The sequence below is a fragment of the Hippoglossus stenolepis genome, chromosome 15, assembly GCF_022539355.2.
Source record: "Hippoglossus stenolepis isolate QCI-W04-F060 chromosome 15, HSTE1.2, whole genome shotgun sequence".
In the NCBI taxonomy this organism is placed as follows: domain Eukaryota; kingdom Metazoa; phylum Chordata; class Actinopteri; order Pleuronectiformes; family Pleuronectidae; genus Hippoglossus; species Hippoglossus stenolepis.
Window position 1 is genome coordinate 2,378,348 of NC_061497.1, and position 15,724 is coordinate 2,394,071.

Consider the following 15,724-nt stretch of genomic DNA (forward strand, 5'->3'; position numbering starts at 1 on the left):
ACAAGATGCTGTCCTGATGAATAACACTGTGATGCTATGAGGGCTCAGCTTTTGGCTTTGTGGCACTCCCCCTGACGCACTGTCCCACCACCCCTCAAACCTGTTCCCCCTTTTTCCTCCCGTCTCCCTTTTTCTCTCCGAATTTATTGTCACCACGAAACAGAGCAGCAGTGACAAAACCCTCCCCAACCATTTGTTCAACACTTTAGATTTTACCCAAGGGTACTGTGGGGGATTGTGGTGCACCAGCTTCAGCAGTGAACCGCACAATTAGACCAAAGATGAGAACGACTCATGAATACTCATTGTGCATGGGTGTCTGTGTGTGTGTGTGTGTACTTGTACAGATATCTTTGTGAGGACCATTCTGCCAGTCTGCAAACTACAAAGTGAGGACATTTAGGCGAGTCCTCCCTTTCTAGCCCACTTTTAATGGGCTGTTTCAGGGTTAGGACTTGGTTGTAGGGTAAGAATTGGGTTTAGGTTAAGGTTAGGGTGGGGGGCTAGGGAAAGCATTATGCCAATAAATGTCCTCACTAAGATAGATGAACAACCGTGTGTGTGTGCAGTCTGCCCTGCACCAGCTCTGCTTTCAAGGTAACTTTGAGGGAGGAGATGCTCAGAGGGAGTTCACACATCCACTCACAAGGCTGTGGCCCCCGAAAGAGAGAAAGTGAAGGCTGTCTTTGTATGTTAAATAAACTAATATACACACTGCTTTTGTAAACACACACACATGCACACAGGCCAACCCTCTCTCTTCCTTGTGTTCCCACAAACAAACCTTCACACCTCAGGCAAGGAAATGTTATTGCAAACATCCCAGTGGTCCCCTCCAGCTGCTTTATAAAGAATCAGTTTGCGTTACTTGGAAACGCTCAGCTGCAGCCACGGGCCACAGTGTGCGTCTGGATCTGATTAGGCTCCGCCGGTGTTCCCCTCTTTATCAAATTGGAAGGACACATTTCCCCATAATGCTGCCTATCTTCATCTGGAGGCCCACTCCCACCCATACAGCCAACTATCCCGCTCTGCTAAATCTGTTTCCCCCCTCCTTGTTCCAAGGTGAACTTCCTCTCAACTGACGGCACATGAAGGTTTCCGCTGAGGTGCATTAAGGTTCAGTGTCTAGAACGGCCATGGAGGACAGGAAAGACAGAGTCCTTCCACATGTATATCACTGGACCAAACTGTTGTGTGCAACAATAACATTCTTTGCACAATTTACTCAATATTTATTCTGTGAATTGCATCTTCTCTCTCTCTCTCTAATAATATTTATTGTGGTAGCTCGGCCAACTTCAAGAGCTGCAAACTGTGAGCGCATTTCATTTTCCTGGACTTTCAGATGCTTTTCTCTCCTGACAAACCCAATACTGTTGAGTAAAATTTCAAGTTTGGACTGAATGTAAGAAGAATACAGCCTTGGCTGTTCAATGAAGAACAGGAATTTGTGGCAAAATCAATCGAAGAAAAACAAGCACACTTGTAGAGAGCACTGAAGGGTCCCTGACTACAAAGTCTCATTTGTCCTTGACAACCATTAACATGTACAGAGATATCATCTGCTTTGGATGTAGCTCAGATCTGCAAAAGTCACCTGAAGGCCTCTATGATGTAGGAGGTGACGGCAGCTCCTCCCTCGTGGGCGTTGGGCTGCCAGGTCAGGGAGACGCTGTTCTTGGACACGTCCGTGACGATGGGTTTGTGTGGAGGACCCGGCAGCTGGAAGGGCTCTGTGGTCTGAGCCGTTGACGAATCTGCGCTCTCTGGGTGGTGGTGGAGAGGACGAGAGAGGAGGAGGGTGCAAATTTGATTACACTGCAACATTCGCCTTTAGCAGTAACACTTCATAATGCACTCTCTCTAATCCCACTAATGTTGACTGAACATTTGCATCACCCTCGCTGCAGGCTGAGCTCCTCACTGCAGCCTTCACAATTTTGCTTTTCACGACAACTATTAGATCTTAACTAACCATTACGAAGCTAATAGTCAAATAACAAACTTAGGTGTCAGAGAGCAGCTTGTTAAGTCATAACTCCTTCATTTAAAGCCACTAATGAAATCTCGTGAAATATGTTATGTGCAAATGGCTGATGTGGAGAGGATAAAAAGGGCAAAGCCTCACAGTGCGCTGTCAGTAGATTGAGGGTGTGCTTGAAGCCGCAGCACTATGTCTTATAGCTACACAGCACATTTTGACCTTTATTTATCTGGAGGAAAGTGTTTGCTTTTTTTCTTTCAACAACATCGTGCTTCACACTCAACCACCCGACAGACACTGGTATTTACAGTCTGCCCGGTAACGGCCTCGGGACCAGCAGGAGTTTAAGTGCTTTCATTAGACTTCCCTATACTTGTTTAATTGGCCATCAATTAAACGGTCACAAAGAGCACTATCTCCTCACTCTGACATTTTTTCGAGTAAAAATCGCACATTAAGAAATCTTCTTATCTGCCGTCACATTTTAATGTGTCACTGATAAGTTCACTGCAGTTAATTAAAACAGTAAAAGTGTTACACAGTGGCTTTACCCAAATTAATTACAGAGCAGAAATAGACAGGGTGATAATAATCGTTACAGCTTTTATACACTTCTGCTTTACAGCTGCCTGAATTTGTTTGTATTAAATTATATATCTCCATGTTGTTATGCATTGCCACTCCATAGAGCTGTCATTTGCATGTATTTAAAATCACACAGAGACAATTTACCTTTGACTGTGAGCACTCCACTCCAACTTGTCTCTCCACTGGAGCTGGAAGCCAGGCAGGTGTAAACCCCAGAGTCCGTTTCCTGGCAACAGTGAAATGCGAATCATTAGTTTAGTGTGTGTGTGTGTGTGTGTGCATGTGTGTGATACTATGTTAATGCATCCATTACCAGTGACTGAGACTAAATGTCATATCTCTGAAAGCAGAATGTTTGTACTCAGAATACTGAGCAGAGGAAAGTAGGTGTGGATGGAAAAGCTGGCAGAACAGAGCTGCAAATTAAACCAAACAGATTGGTTTTCATATCAAATGAGATTTGGCTTTTTAGTATCAGTTTATACCAGGCTGTGGCTCCCATTGGGGCCAATATGTTCAAAAGTGCATCCAAAATGCTTTCAAGAGTCACGATCTTTTATCTTTCTGTCTTCTTAGAGCAGGGTGGGCAACATCTGGCCTCTGGCCCACAAGACAATCTGATCGGACCCACAGGGCAACTCAGAAATACAAAAAAGCAACTCTTTAGTAACTAACTAGCTTTCTTCACCGCTGCACAAGATTCATTCAGACTCTCCTGACTCGTCTCTCTACCTCTCTTTTGCTCGCTCGTGCCAACACACTTAACTAACACAAATGATGTACGTGTTAATTTGCATGTTGAGCGGGGGGTGAGATCCGATCACAAGTGGTCACAGGAGAAACATTCAAGGACCCTTTTAAAGGTGTGAACACTTAACGCTGGCCTCTTGTGATGGGATCTCTCAGGACGAATGTTAATGCCAAGTGTGAACGGGGCCTTTGGTGACTGTTTAGATAAAAAAGAAGTGACTTAGGTTTGAAGTGGAATGCTGTGCTTTCCAAGAGAAATGGACAAAAATGTAATAAAATGATCCCAGGGATGACAAAGTTAAATCTCATCATCATTGCAGCTGGAATAATGCAGCGGATGCGTTACAAGGACAAATGTCCTTGAATTAAGTTAAAACTCTTCAGTGCAGTTTGATGTCCACCAAGCAGCTTTCACATGACATATTCTGACACAGACAATGTTACAGAGAAGCTTTATGATAAGTGAGCTAACAGCTAAGAAGCTGAAACCTCATAGAGAAGTAGAATTAGTGATGGAGCCTTGTTGCTGCTGTTAAACCAGACAAAGTCAAATGTTTCCAAAGTGTCACTTTTTCTTGAAGCACCACTGCAAAGAAGATTACTGATATAGTGTGAAATATACAAAAAAACACTGAAGGACACATCACTACATTTCCAGTTTTGATGCAATTTAAGACCAGAACACCGGCCAACAAGTCTTTTTTGTTTTAGTGTGATAGAACAAAGGAATTACTGACTTTACATGTGCATGACTCTCGCAAATGTGTAAGGAAAAAGGTTTTGCACCCCTGCCTTAGAGCGTCACAGTGGGTTCATGGGAAAAACCTCCCCTCAGTGGGCATGAAACTTATATACCTCCTTATATAAGTATGATTCTAAGATGAAACCTAGGCACGTATTACTTACAATAGGGGCAGAATCACTGATGCATGGACAGATATAATAACATAAAGATGACATTTTTTAGTCCTTAGGCAGGTGCACTAAAGGGATGTGTGGCCTCGTGCCAATACAGATGGAATTGCATTTGCACGGTTTGAATGTGAAGTCATGCATTTTAATTATTTTGATAAATCTCCCTCTTCTACATCAGTAACTTGGAAATAATATTTAATTCTATATCAGTCTCAGGCACAATTGTTAAATAAATTGCAAAACAATGGGTGTATTCAACTAAATCTGTTTGCCATTATTCTTCCTTAATAATATTAAAAACTGCCTCATTTAGGAATCAATTACTTTTTAATTTCATGTCAATAATTGCATTCTCACTGCGTGAGCCTCGACGTACCATCTGATTTAATTAACCGCTCCTACTCTGGACGTTTTGTCAACTGCAGTCGTCTCACTTTTTTCATAAATGATAAATTCTCAGTGGAGTTATTTGAAGTCAAAGCTGAAGTCAAGCTGGTGGCTTTTACGCCGCTCGTCTGATTCCTACACAGCAGAGGAGGAGAGTTAAAGGGAGGATCAAAGGACTGAATATTAATGACCAGCTAGAGGTCTAGAAATGTCTGAGGCACCAGTCTTTATACTCAACAGCTACTTAGCATTCTGGACAGGCTATGAGCAGATGTAATTAAGAGGTGTGTGATAAATGTGCCTGTGCATGTGTGTGTGTGTACATGTGAATGCTGGCAATTAAATTTTTGGGGAGACAAGCCAAAAGTTAGACGGGCTGTGAAATTGCTTACAACAGAAGGAGGTGCTGGGGGTCTCTACACTGGGGGAATCTTTCAATGTGAAATCGAGAAAGTCAGAACTCGCAGCACATGCTTCATCGCTCCTCTTTTTTAATTTTATTTTCTATTTAAATTGATCGATTTATCCTCAATTTTAGGTGCAGAACAGCTCTTTCTGGAACTACGACCCTTTTCAGACCTGCCATTTACATGTGTGGACCCAGCTTACGGCCACAGTGTTTTAGCAGTTTATACCCATATGTCCCCTGGGCCACACCGAATAACCTGCTCCTTAGCTGATGTCCTCTACATATGTACAAACTCATGCAAACCTTTACTTTATATATTTTTCTTCTTCTTTAGATTTCAGGCTGATTAGGAGCAAGTGCATTGCTGCCTTCCGCCAGTTAAAAACAACACTGCACTTGGGAAACAGAAATGACGTTTGTATTTGCATTGAGAGCAGGGAAGGGAGATAAGATCATCTGGAGAAAAATGTGGAGACGCATTCTAATGCCAGGGGTGAACTGACGAACTTGTGGTCACATCACCTGAGACACGTGTTAAGCAGGGCCTATTAATGGACATTGTTGAGTGATTGGCAGTGTGGGCATGCAACTGAAGGAAGCCTGTCGAAAAACGTGGTGTAACCAGGGTGGTCTTGTCCACTGTTGTGTGTATTTGAAGACTAGTGGCACTATGAGACAATGTTTTAATAAGCAGGTGCCTGTTTTGTTTGTAGCTAGTCCACCATATTACATGCATGAGGACGTGTGGGCAACATGATACACAAACACACTGGTGACTCCAGGAGCCAGATGTGTGACAATGTGTTTGTAACCAACAAAACGCAAAGAAGAAAACTAACAACTGATGTGATGGGTTTATGAAACAACCACTAACCTATAAATGCCCATGTTTATTAGATAATAAGAGACTCTGCAGGGTCGTCCTAAAAGCCTTCGGATTTACAGATCTATCAGCCTAACTGAACTTTCTGGATCATATTTTATTATCTCACTGTTGCGTGAAATGGCTGGGGGCTGTGTTTGGTCTGATAAACTTAGCAATACACAAGCAAAATATCAACATATCCCTAAAGCATGGCTCTGTAAATGTTTTATGAAGTGGGGCTCCACAGGGTACCTTTTACCGTATTCAGGGTTTACTTGAAAGCCTTAAATGTACTATAATGAAATTCAGACCACCAGTGGAGTTGTAGAGCAATGTTTAAATAGATGGGTTCCTTATCATTTATTTCAGTTATTCAAGCAACACATGCATGAGCACGCATGAGCTCATACTAACAAATTTCAGCCGAGTTCAAAGGTCATATAATTGATGGCCTTAATGCACCAGGAGAAATATCAGTGATGTTATAAAACAAGCAGCAAAGAAGAAAAAGACCACAGGAGATTGGAACAGTGCAAGTTTACAAACACTCACAAATAAAGACTTCATAATGTGTTTTAGTGAGAAATTAGTTTAAACAGAACCATTTGTTTTTATAGTATAAACTAAACATCGCAGGTTTAAAAGTAGATACATTATAACGAGAGTCACTCAGTAATACAAACACTAACTGTTTAAATTCTGATGATAACTGCACTAAATATAGTTCTGTTGCATACTGTGCAAGTGTGTGTGTGTGTGTGTGTGTGTGTGTGTGTGTGTGTGTGTGTGTGTGTGTGTGTGTGTGTGTGTGTGTGTGTGTGTGTGTGTGTGTGTGTGTGTGTGTGTGTGTGTGTGTGTGGGTGGGTGTTTTTGGGGAATTTTAATTAGTTTTTATGTTTCCCTGCGAGATGTTTCAGTCTGCTGTAGTTCATCAATTTACATGCAGAACCAGTTCGCCACAAACACAATCAGCCTCCTCTTATTCACTTATTCTGCGAGCACATCCCATATTACTCCCATTGAAAACCTTATACATTATGCAGAGGATATGCACGGCAGAGCCTATCATGACTAATGCCTCGCCGAGCGGCGTTGACGCACTCGGCCATTCTGCTCGCCTGCATCTGTGGGCCGGCTCATCAGTAACACTGACAGAGGAATTACTCAAGCCTAAGTGGCTTGTCAGAGTGTCCTGCAGGACTCGGGACAGGTGACTCTCCAGCCTATACAACGCCCTGCGCGGCTCCTCCTCTCTTTCTATAGGCCCTGACCTTGAGTTGACCTGTGGGCCGGCTGATGATGGGTCTGTCTGAGGGGTCCCCAGATGGTACGGTTTGATCGGCGCATGGGGAATCGGCACGGAGGGCGGGTGGGGTAAACAGCCGCGACACCTGACTATTAATCAAGGCCAGCAGCTCTGGGCGCTGTGCGAAACAGATTGCTGAAAAATGGATGAGGCGAACGGAGAAGAGGAGGAGAGGAGGAGAGGCGGGAGAGAGGAGCTCCAAATCTAAAGAGGGAATGTGTGAATATTTATTTATGTATCATAGCTTGATTAAATCTTTGACATTTGTGATATGTCTGCACTGCACTTCCCAGAAATCATCTGCCAATCAAGCAGAGTGACGTGAACTTTGGTTTCTTTTTGCTTTCCTCTGTCTACCAACTTTCTGCACAGGGGCACAGAATGGTGATAATGATGTCAGATGCTTTTTTTGGGTGTGTGCAGGAGGGGGAATGTGATTACCCACCATAGCACGTGTACACTGGGATTTAAAGTCAACACATAAACTCGATTTCCTACCTTAAACTGATTAGTCCAGTAATCTGTTTTCTTTTGTGTGCACGAAGTCTTTCTCACCCTCCTCAGGCTTTGTTTGGGTTCCTCTTGTTTTTTTTTCTACCTTGCCATTACCACACACAGCCCCTGCTTACTACACCCACATCGCCGTTTAGCAGAATGGCAGCCGAGCCTCTCTTTAACCCTCCCACCAACACCACACACACACACACACACACACATACACTTCCCGTCTGTCCAGGACGTCTTGGCATCGGTGAGGGACAGCGGTACTGTGTGTCTGGCAGAGATCCCAGGGTAATGGCATCTCCTCATTGCCAGGGTATGAGGAACAAACAGACCATCTGCCTCCCTCCAGGGGCCCAGATGAGATTGACTTATTTATACTGATTATTTCGGGGTTAAATGTGATTTATGAACGCTGATTTCATTTTTTCCCCTGTCATGCCAAAGGAAAATTGATTGAATGTGTTTCACGCTTTCTTCCGATTTTAATTCAAGAGTTGATTCATAGAATATTAAGAAATGTTTAGAGCTTTTATTAATCTATCCCGTGTGTCACTGACTATTTAGTGTTATTGGTAAGAAAGCAAGCAAAGTGTTTTGTTAAAGACTGACTGATATCACGATAATAAAACCAGTATTATTTGATAAAGGGAGGTAATATTACAGCATGTTGTCCACCTGTAACTGGTTATAATGCTGTGGCTGATCAATGCATATCAAGTCTCGTATTTTAAAGAAGAACTCTGCGTAAAATATACGTTTGTAGACACATATTCACTAAGACTGTAGTCTCCTGTTACACGATTGGTCAATTGGTTGGTTGATATGCTCTCGTCCAACTGAATTCTCATTGCTGTTAGGTTCAGAAACGCCTGTCCTGGTCAAAACCAGCTTAGACGTCTCGTCTGGAGTTGAAAAGTGACCTGAGCTGAAATCTGTGGCCCCTCTTCAGCTGTTACATCAAGACCCTGAGTTGTGGTTCATGGACCTGCACTTTCAAGGCCAGACGCAGCCGCTGGACCAAGTCAAAGGTTATCTTTCAGCTAATTATCATCAGGGGGTCATGTGATGAAAGTGCCCTGTGAATCACTGCTGTCCTCACTAACAGCGGATGATGACATAGTGGTGGTCAAAGTATCAATCTTGCAGCATTTCGTGCCCTCGCCCTCATCTGAGCTTTGTAGCTTTGCCACCTAATTAAATGATAAATTATTTTATATTCTGTTGCTTAATCAGTAAAAAGGTGGGACAGAAATCAAGTGAAGTTTTAAAGTAAACTACCAAAAGTAATATCAGATTATCTTAACCACTTTATCTAAAGGAACTGTAAAAAACTAAATCCAACCAACATTACAGTTTCTTCAGATCCTGTGTGATTGTCTGAGAGCTCTTGTTTTCATCCTGTTCCGGATCCCTCTCAGCCATGTTTCCTGATTTCACTAATTATCTTATCCAAAACTAAGAAAAACTAAGCCATCTTGTTCCCTTCAGTCATTACAGCTAATGGACATGAACAGAGAGAAATGCTCTGCCTGAAATGAAATGCAGTATTTCCCAGTATCTCAATGTAATTGGGAGCCCTGATACTAGCTTTTTGACAGACTGATACCAAAACTACTGGTGCCTCATTTGTGACATCACTGACACGACATGTTCAGAACATATCAAATAAAAACATCTATTTCGAGAAGTACGTTTGTGATCTCAGCTGTAAAAGCCAGAGCAATAAACATTCTGTATTTTGCTCTTTGCTGTAAAACACTGAATTAGTACACACACCCATCAGAAGGGTATGTCAGTTCCCTGTGTGGAATCCACTCACACTGAACCAAAGTCTACAGAGAACTTCCAACATGGTGTTTGACAGCTTCAAATGGGTTCCAAAGCATGAGCACTTCCAAGTTGGTGCTTTCAGCTGTCAACTCATTCCCTTTTTATTCCCACATGACATGAATGCAGCATAAAATGTACTTTAGGCTTCTGACAGCCAACGGTTTCAGCTTCTATCCTCCCCTCTCACTCACCTTCTGCTCCTCCACCTCTCTCTCTCTCTCTCTCTGTCTCTGTCTCTCTCTGTCTCTGTCTCTGTCTCTCTCTCTCTCTCTCTCTCTCTCCCATTCAACCAGTCCACACTGATGTATTGAGGATTTAATTACAAGTCTCAGCGATCGTTAATCATTGAGAACCCACAATCAGTTAATGTGTGAGCCACCTCGAGCCTCTCTGAGGCTGCGGTGACCTCAGGTGCTGCTTTGTAACCAGCAGGGAATTGTGGGCAGAGTGGATTTCATTAGCATTGAGTAAGACTGTGCTAACGACTGCTAATGGCCTCGCACGCTCATTATGATGGGGATCACGTCTCACCAATGCCATTTTGCTACATTCCCCACCTCTCCTCTTCTCATAAAAACTCATTATTTGAGTCAACCGTAAAACTGTCCTCTGTTTAAGTGCCTCGTACTCATCAGTTCGTTAAAACAGCGCTGCTTTATCATGAGGAATATGTTTATCTTGTGTGAACTGCGTCACGTTTGATGTGCAAATAGTGACACATGCATATCGCGAATACATTTTAATGAGTTCGCTGGGAGGAGCGGTGTGGAGTGATGGAATGAAAAGTAGGAATTAAAATGCGCTAAATTAAACTAAGCTGAAGGTCATTGCAGAGAAGATCTGAATTTAAAAGGCAAAGTAACACAGCTGTGAGAAAGTTTTGCATTTCCTGTTCCATTACTGTGGAAAACTCAACAAACGAATAAACAGTTTTGTCCTCGGCGACGAGTTTCCGTTAATTTAACCATCTTTCATTTAAATACCTGGAGGTTGGTGATTTGGAAGGTGCCATTTTCCATCAAGCTGATCCGACCGTCGTTTCCCAGGATCCTCTGGCCGTCTTTCTCCCACTGGATACTGGGGATGGGGTTGCCCATGATGTGACAGTGTAACTGAGCGGTGGATCCTGGGGCTAAAGTGTGATTGGCTGGTCCCTGACGGATGATGGGAGGCATGCGGTCCGACGGTGCTGTATGAAGAACAAAGTCAGGTCACATTGAGCTTTTGAGATAAAATTCATTAAAGACACTCTGATAATTTTGTTTAACATAGAACTTATGATTCTTATATTCTGATAAATTTCTGTCTGTAAAGTTTCCGTGAAGGAGGACATTTAAAAGCACCAAGTAGTACAGTGATACTCACACTGGAATGACACATGCATCCAGTATCTAATTACCTATAGTTGGAAATTGAATGACTATTTAGTGCTAAAGCAAGTACCAAGTATTTTGGAAAAACCCCCCACTAAAAACGTATTTACAAAATAGCTACAAATATCTTCAACACACGCACTGTTGATGAAATCCTTTCAGCGCCTTATTCGTTTTGATTTTGTTGAAAACTATAATGCTGTTCTGACATTGTGGCTTACACAAAATCCACCACATCCTGTCCAGTAGTTTCCAATCTTATTATCCATCACAACAACAAAACACTGCAGGGCTTAAAACAGCTCGCAACACACTTCAGAAATCGGACCATTTATCCAAACAACAATAGGACGAGTGGAAAATGTTACATCTCATTCTGGCTTTAATCCATTACATGTTGCATCGGCACCATTGTCCTGGAGGGCAGACTTAACAGGGAGAGAGACCCCACTGTAAGCAGCCGTTTACAAATCTACATGTTTGCCTGTGAAACCGCAGCGTGTCCTGCCAAGTAAAATGTAAAATGTCACCAGTAGAGAACATCCACTCCCAGAGGCCCCCAGGTCGACGCCTCTCGGCTCCTGCTTTAGTTCAACATGCAAATTGATGACATATATTTTTTCTCAGGCAGCAATATGTTGATGCAGTTACCTGCTGTCAGCAATAGACCACTTGGCAGGATATTTAGTCTTCATTAATACCAAGTATTTTTTATTACACTTAAAAATGTCTTTTCCACAAATAACCATGAATAATGTGCTATGTAGTCCTGGATAACTAATTATTAATATATATTGTTTTTCACAACTCAACCTTCAGGCACTTGAGATCTAGGTTCTTCACTCAACACCATATGGAAGGAACCCGATCAGTTATAGATCAACTCTGCAGCAAATCAAGGGTCATAAATCATGAAGAACTTTCTTCAGAGACCAGAAGAACAAGGAGTCAGAGCGCTAATCAACATCATGAATTCAGTGTAGGATCACATGAAGACACAGTGGTGTGTACCCGGAGCTGGTTTTAAAGATGGGGGTTAAATACTGACTGGAACCAGAAGGGCACTTAACAGTCCCCTCATGAAACCACATTTAAATTCACTAGATCCAGATTTTTATTTGGAGCTCCACCAAATTGCACACACTCATACATATCAGTTTTCATCAAGATCCATGCATTATTCTCAGCGAGGTAAACGGAAATTTGCTAAACGCAATGTTAAAAAATGTGGGGGGAAAAAATCCAGGTTCTTTCCAAACCCACACTGAATCCTTCAATCAAATTTTGTGGCAATCCATCCAACAGTTTTTGTGTAATCCTGCTAACAGACAAACAAGCAAACACAGATGAAAACATCTCCTCTTTGGTCGAGCTAATTAGCTTCTTTGTGTTTACTTCACAACGGGTGTGAAAAAGAAAATTATATAAATTACTCTGGCATTATGTCTGTAAGCATTCTCGTGTATGTGTGGGGACTTAAACCCGTACACTCTATGGAATCACGACCAGACACTGTAATCAGGATATCAATGAGCAGCTAAAGACTTCAATACCCTGTTTATGTGTGTAGGCCAGAATACGAGATCACATACATTTTGTTATCTGATAAATACATTTAGACAAATCCCTGCAACAACACTGGCTGAATCTTGGCTTCACACTGTGCACAAGTAATGACAGTGTTTTAAAATCTTTCATCAGCTCGTGAAAAGGAAAAAAAAGATGAATACATGTTGGGTGCTTTGTTTACATCTGCTGCACCACTGGGCTTCACATCAGAGCGGCGAGGAGACGAGTGAACACTATATACACAGATGCACGTTAGAGGCAGCAGCTGCAGCCTGCAAACGTAGACATGCTCAATAAATAAACGTCCTAAAGAGTTAGCATGCTGTCACTTGACCATCGCCATCACCAAGAAACACATGCACTTATATGGCCGTGCTCTGCAAGTTCAGTCTTCAACGTAAACACCATGGGATGCATGCTGCCAGCTCGCAGAGCTATGCTCAGTTTGGACGAGTCAAATAAATCCCTGCATATTCAGAGAAGGTTGTGGAAAGAGCTGAAGACTGCTCGGAACTTCACCGCCTCACTTCACTGCTTAGTAGTAACCACAGCTTTAAAAGCCCGACACGCCATCTCGGAGCAAAACGGGAGCATTTCACTCACCCCCGCAGTGAGACATTTGCCTCACTTGTATTCTGTGCTGTCGAAAGCAGCGATATCATCACGATAACTAAAGCTAATGGAAAATGTGAAAAGTCAACACGGGAGTGAGTGTCGACAGAGCTGAACAGAATCCGTGTTTACTCCCTGGGCGGGAGGGGTGCAGGGAGGGGAGCATATGCTGCGGCTGGGTTATTTGCATAGAACGATCACCAGTTGTCCCTTTTTATTACATCAGATAAGGACCCCTGCTGTTTGCTCATTTGAAGGGAGGATATTTTAATTTGAGACAGATTTGGAGGGATTTTGAATTTATATGGGCGCACACATTGTGGGGTGGGGAGGGGGATAAATCAGCAGATTGTGGGGAATAATTAATCAAATATGAAGCGGAGGATGTTTTGTCGAAAGACTGGCAAGGAAATCTATGGATTTCAATAAAAGGTGTTGCATTTAATGGGGAATTATATGGGATTTTTACTGTAAACAAATATGTGGCAGAGATTTCATGACTCTTTCTCTCATCAAGTGTTTCTTTTTCGCTTTATTAGCATTTATGATTAAACTCGTGGGTAAAACTAGTTGCATTCTGAGGATACACACTGGTTTCAGTGACAAATGCTAATGATGTACAATCATCTCATAGTTTTCTTCATCATTCATACGTTTTGTTTTACTGATTTAGGTTTCAACACAGAAACATTTTTCACACACATGCCAACAATGCTTCATTTAGTTTATCAGCATCTCTTGAAAATATTCTAACAAGTACAGGTGCATGACACAATACAATTCTTAGACAGACATGGTGCAATCCTTTGAGGATGCTAAAATGGGATTTTGTCCACACTTTTGTCCACACATGACCATTCTGATCATGCACATGCTGTAGCATTGTAAAATGCAGAGTTTAATTGCACAACAGCTGCCAGCAAAGATGATAAGCAACGCTTGAGATTGATTATTTAGGTTGCATTCAACACTGGTAGTTGATGTCATTTGCATGACAAACCAGGGAAGGATACTATGTGACTGGTACGATCCAGTCTAAAAGTAAACGTGATTTAAGTAAAACGATTTCTACTCTCCATGTTGCTGAACAATAAACTTTCAGTCACTCTTTATTTTGTGTCATCAGTTAACTGTAATCATATAATCCCTGTTTGTGTGTGTGTGTGTGTTTACACTCACCACTCTCCACCTCCAGCAGGGCTTTGGTCAGGATGCTGCCGGCCACGTTGATGGCCTGGCAGATGTAGTAGCCAGAGTCTTTGACTTGGACATCGACGATGGTCAGCTCACCGCTCAGCGACACAGAGAAACGACCGGACTCTGACGGCTCCTGGGTCGGGAACAGCAAGATCTGGAAGAGAAAGAAAACATCATGAAGATCTGTCTTTTCATTTAGTGTCTTTATTATTATTGTCATTATTAATCCACGTTGTACATGAACATACATTCATTCATTCATTTGTTCTGTAATCAATATCAGTTTGATGTACACTCGACTATCATGATGCATTAATGTTAACTTGGGGAAATAGTTGTATAATTAGCTTTAGAAATGTGTTCGCGTTTGTGCCTTTACTAAGTGGGGCAGCAATTGAAAGAATGAAGAGTCTAAAAACCTCAAGTTAAACACAAAGGAAGATAAAACCCTGGCTTGAATTATAAGCACCTCTGAATTTCTAGAACATAATAATAATTCAGACTACCTTCAGATATAAAATACAAATGAACCAATTTAACCATATTTAAATTGAATGTCTAAAGTTACCAAACAAAATTAAACTTGCATAACTTTGACATTATTCAATTACAAAATGTATCCTGGACACAATTACTGACAACCTTGTGTCTGTTATTTCATCAAACAAACTGGTGCACTGCATTTCCAAAGAGCTCTACCTTGGTTTCATCCGTCCATAGAAAATGATCACAGAAAGACTGTGGTTCATCTCTGAAAGATTTTGGCTTTTATTGCTTCTCTTTCATATTGATGTCCTCCTTGGACTCAACACATAAAACTATACTGGTTTAGTGAGTGGTGTGTGGTACAGGATGGAACCAGGTCCAGGCCAGGCCAATTTCTATGCAGTGAAACCTTCACTCATCGGTTAATTCAGGTCATCTGAACACTGAAGGTCAAGCACAGGGGAGTCTTCTTTATTTTTATTTTGTTTGAGGAACTAATTCTGATTAATCAGAAAGGGTAACACTCAATCTGTCTGGGTTACATTTTGTGTTTGGTTTTTGATGTTACTGCAAACCAAAAACCTTCAGGCAGCCTGGTCCAACTACCTGTTGAGTTCACTGGAACTAAAAAAGCAGTTTTACCTAAGTGGTTTCTAGCCTGTAAAGACACATTTGTTCATCTACAGCCTGAAAGCAACTCACACTCAAAAAAATATTTTTAATTCTTGATCTCCTCTCTTCTTTGCTTCTTCATTTGTCTGTATATATATATAACAGTACATTTCAAAACAGTACATTCTGAAAGGCAGCCGCTAGTCTTAAAATACTACCCACATATGTCCTCTACTCCTCCATGCTTTCTCCTCTTTATCTCTCTCCTCCACTCTTGTTCTCCCTCTCCCACACATTCTCCAGGCCTCCTCCAATCTCTCTCTTCCCCCTCTAA

At 41.9% G+C, this 15,724-nt stretch overlaps 1 protein-coding gene across 4 annotated transcripts in view; it reads right to left on the reverse strand.

Moving 5' to 3' along the window:
• The window catches only part of robo3 (roundabout, axon guidance receptor, homolog 3 (Drosophila)), an 85,313-nt gene that overhangs the window by 13,480 nt on the left and 56,109 nt on the right, over positions 1–15,724 (reverse strand). For all 4 annotated transcript variants that reach the window (XM_035179253.2, XM_035179251.2, XM_035179254.2 and 1 more), the window contains 4 exons: positions 14,275–14,446; positions 10,525–10,730; positions 2,720–2,801; positions 1,601–1,769 (listed from right to left, as the gene is read on the reverse strand). In XM_035179253.2, coding sequence (XP_035035144.1) covers positions 1,601–1,769; positions 2,720–2,801; positions 10,525–10,730; positions 14,275–14,446 — 629 coding nt within the window. The remainder of the gene's footprint in view (positions 1–1,600; positions 1,770–2,719; positions 2,802–10,524; positions 10,731–14,274; positions 14,447–15,724) is intronic.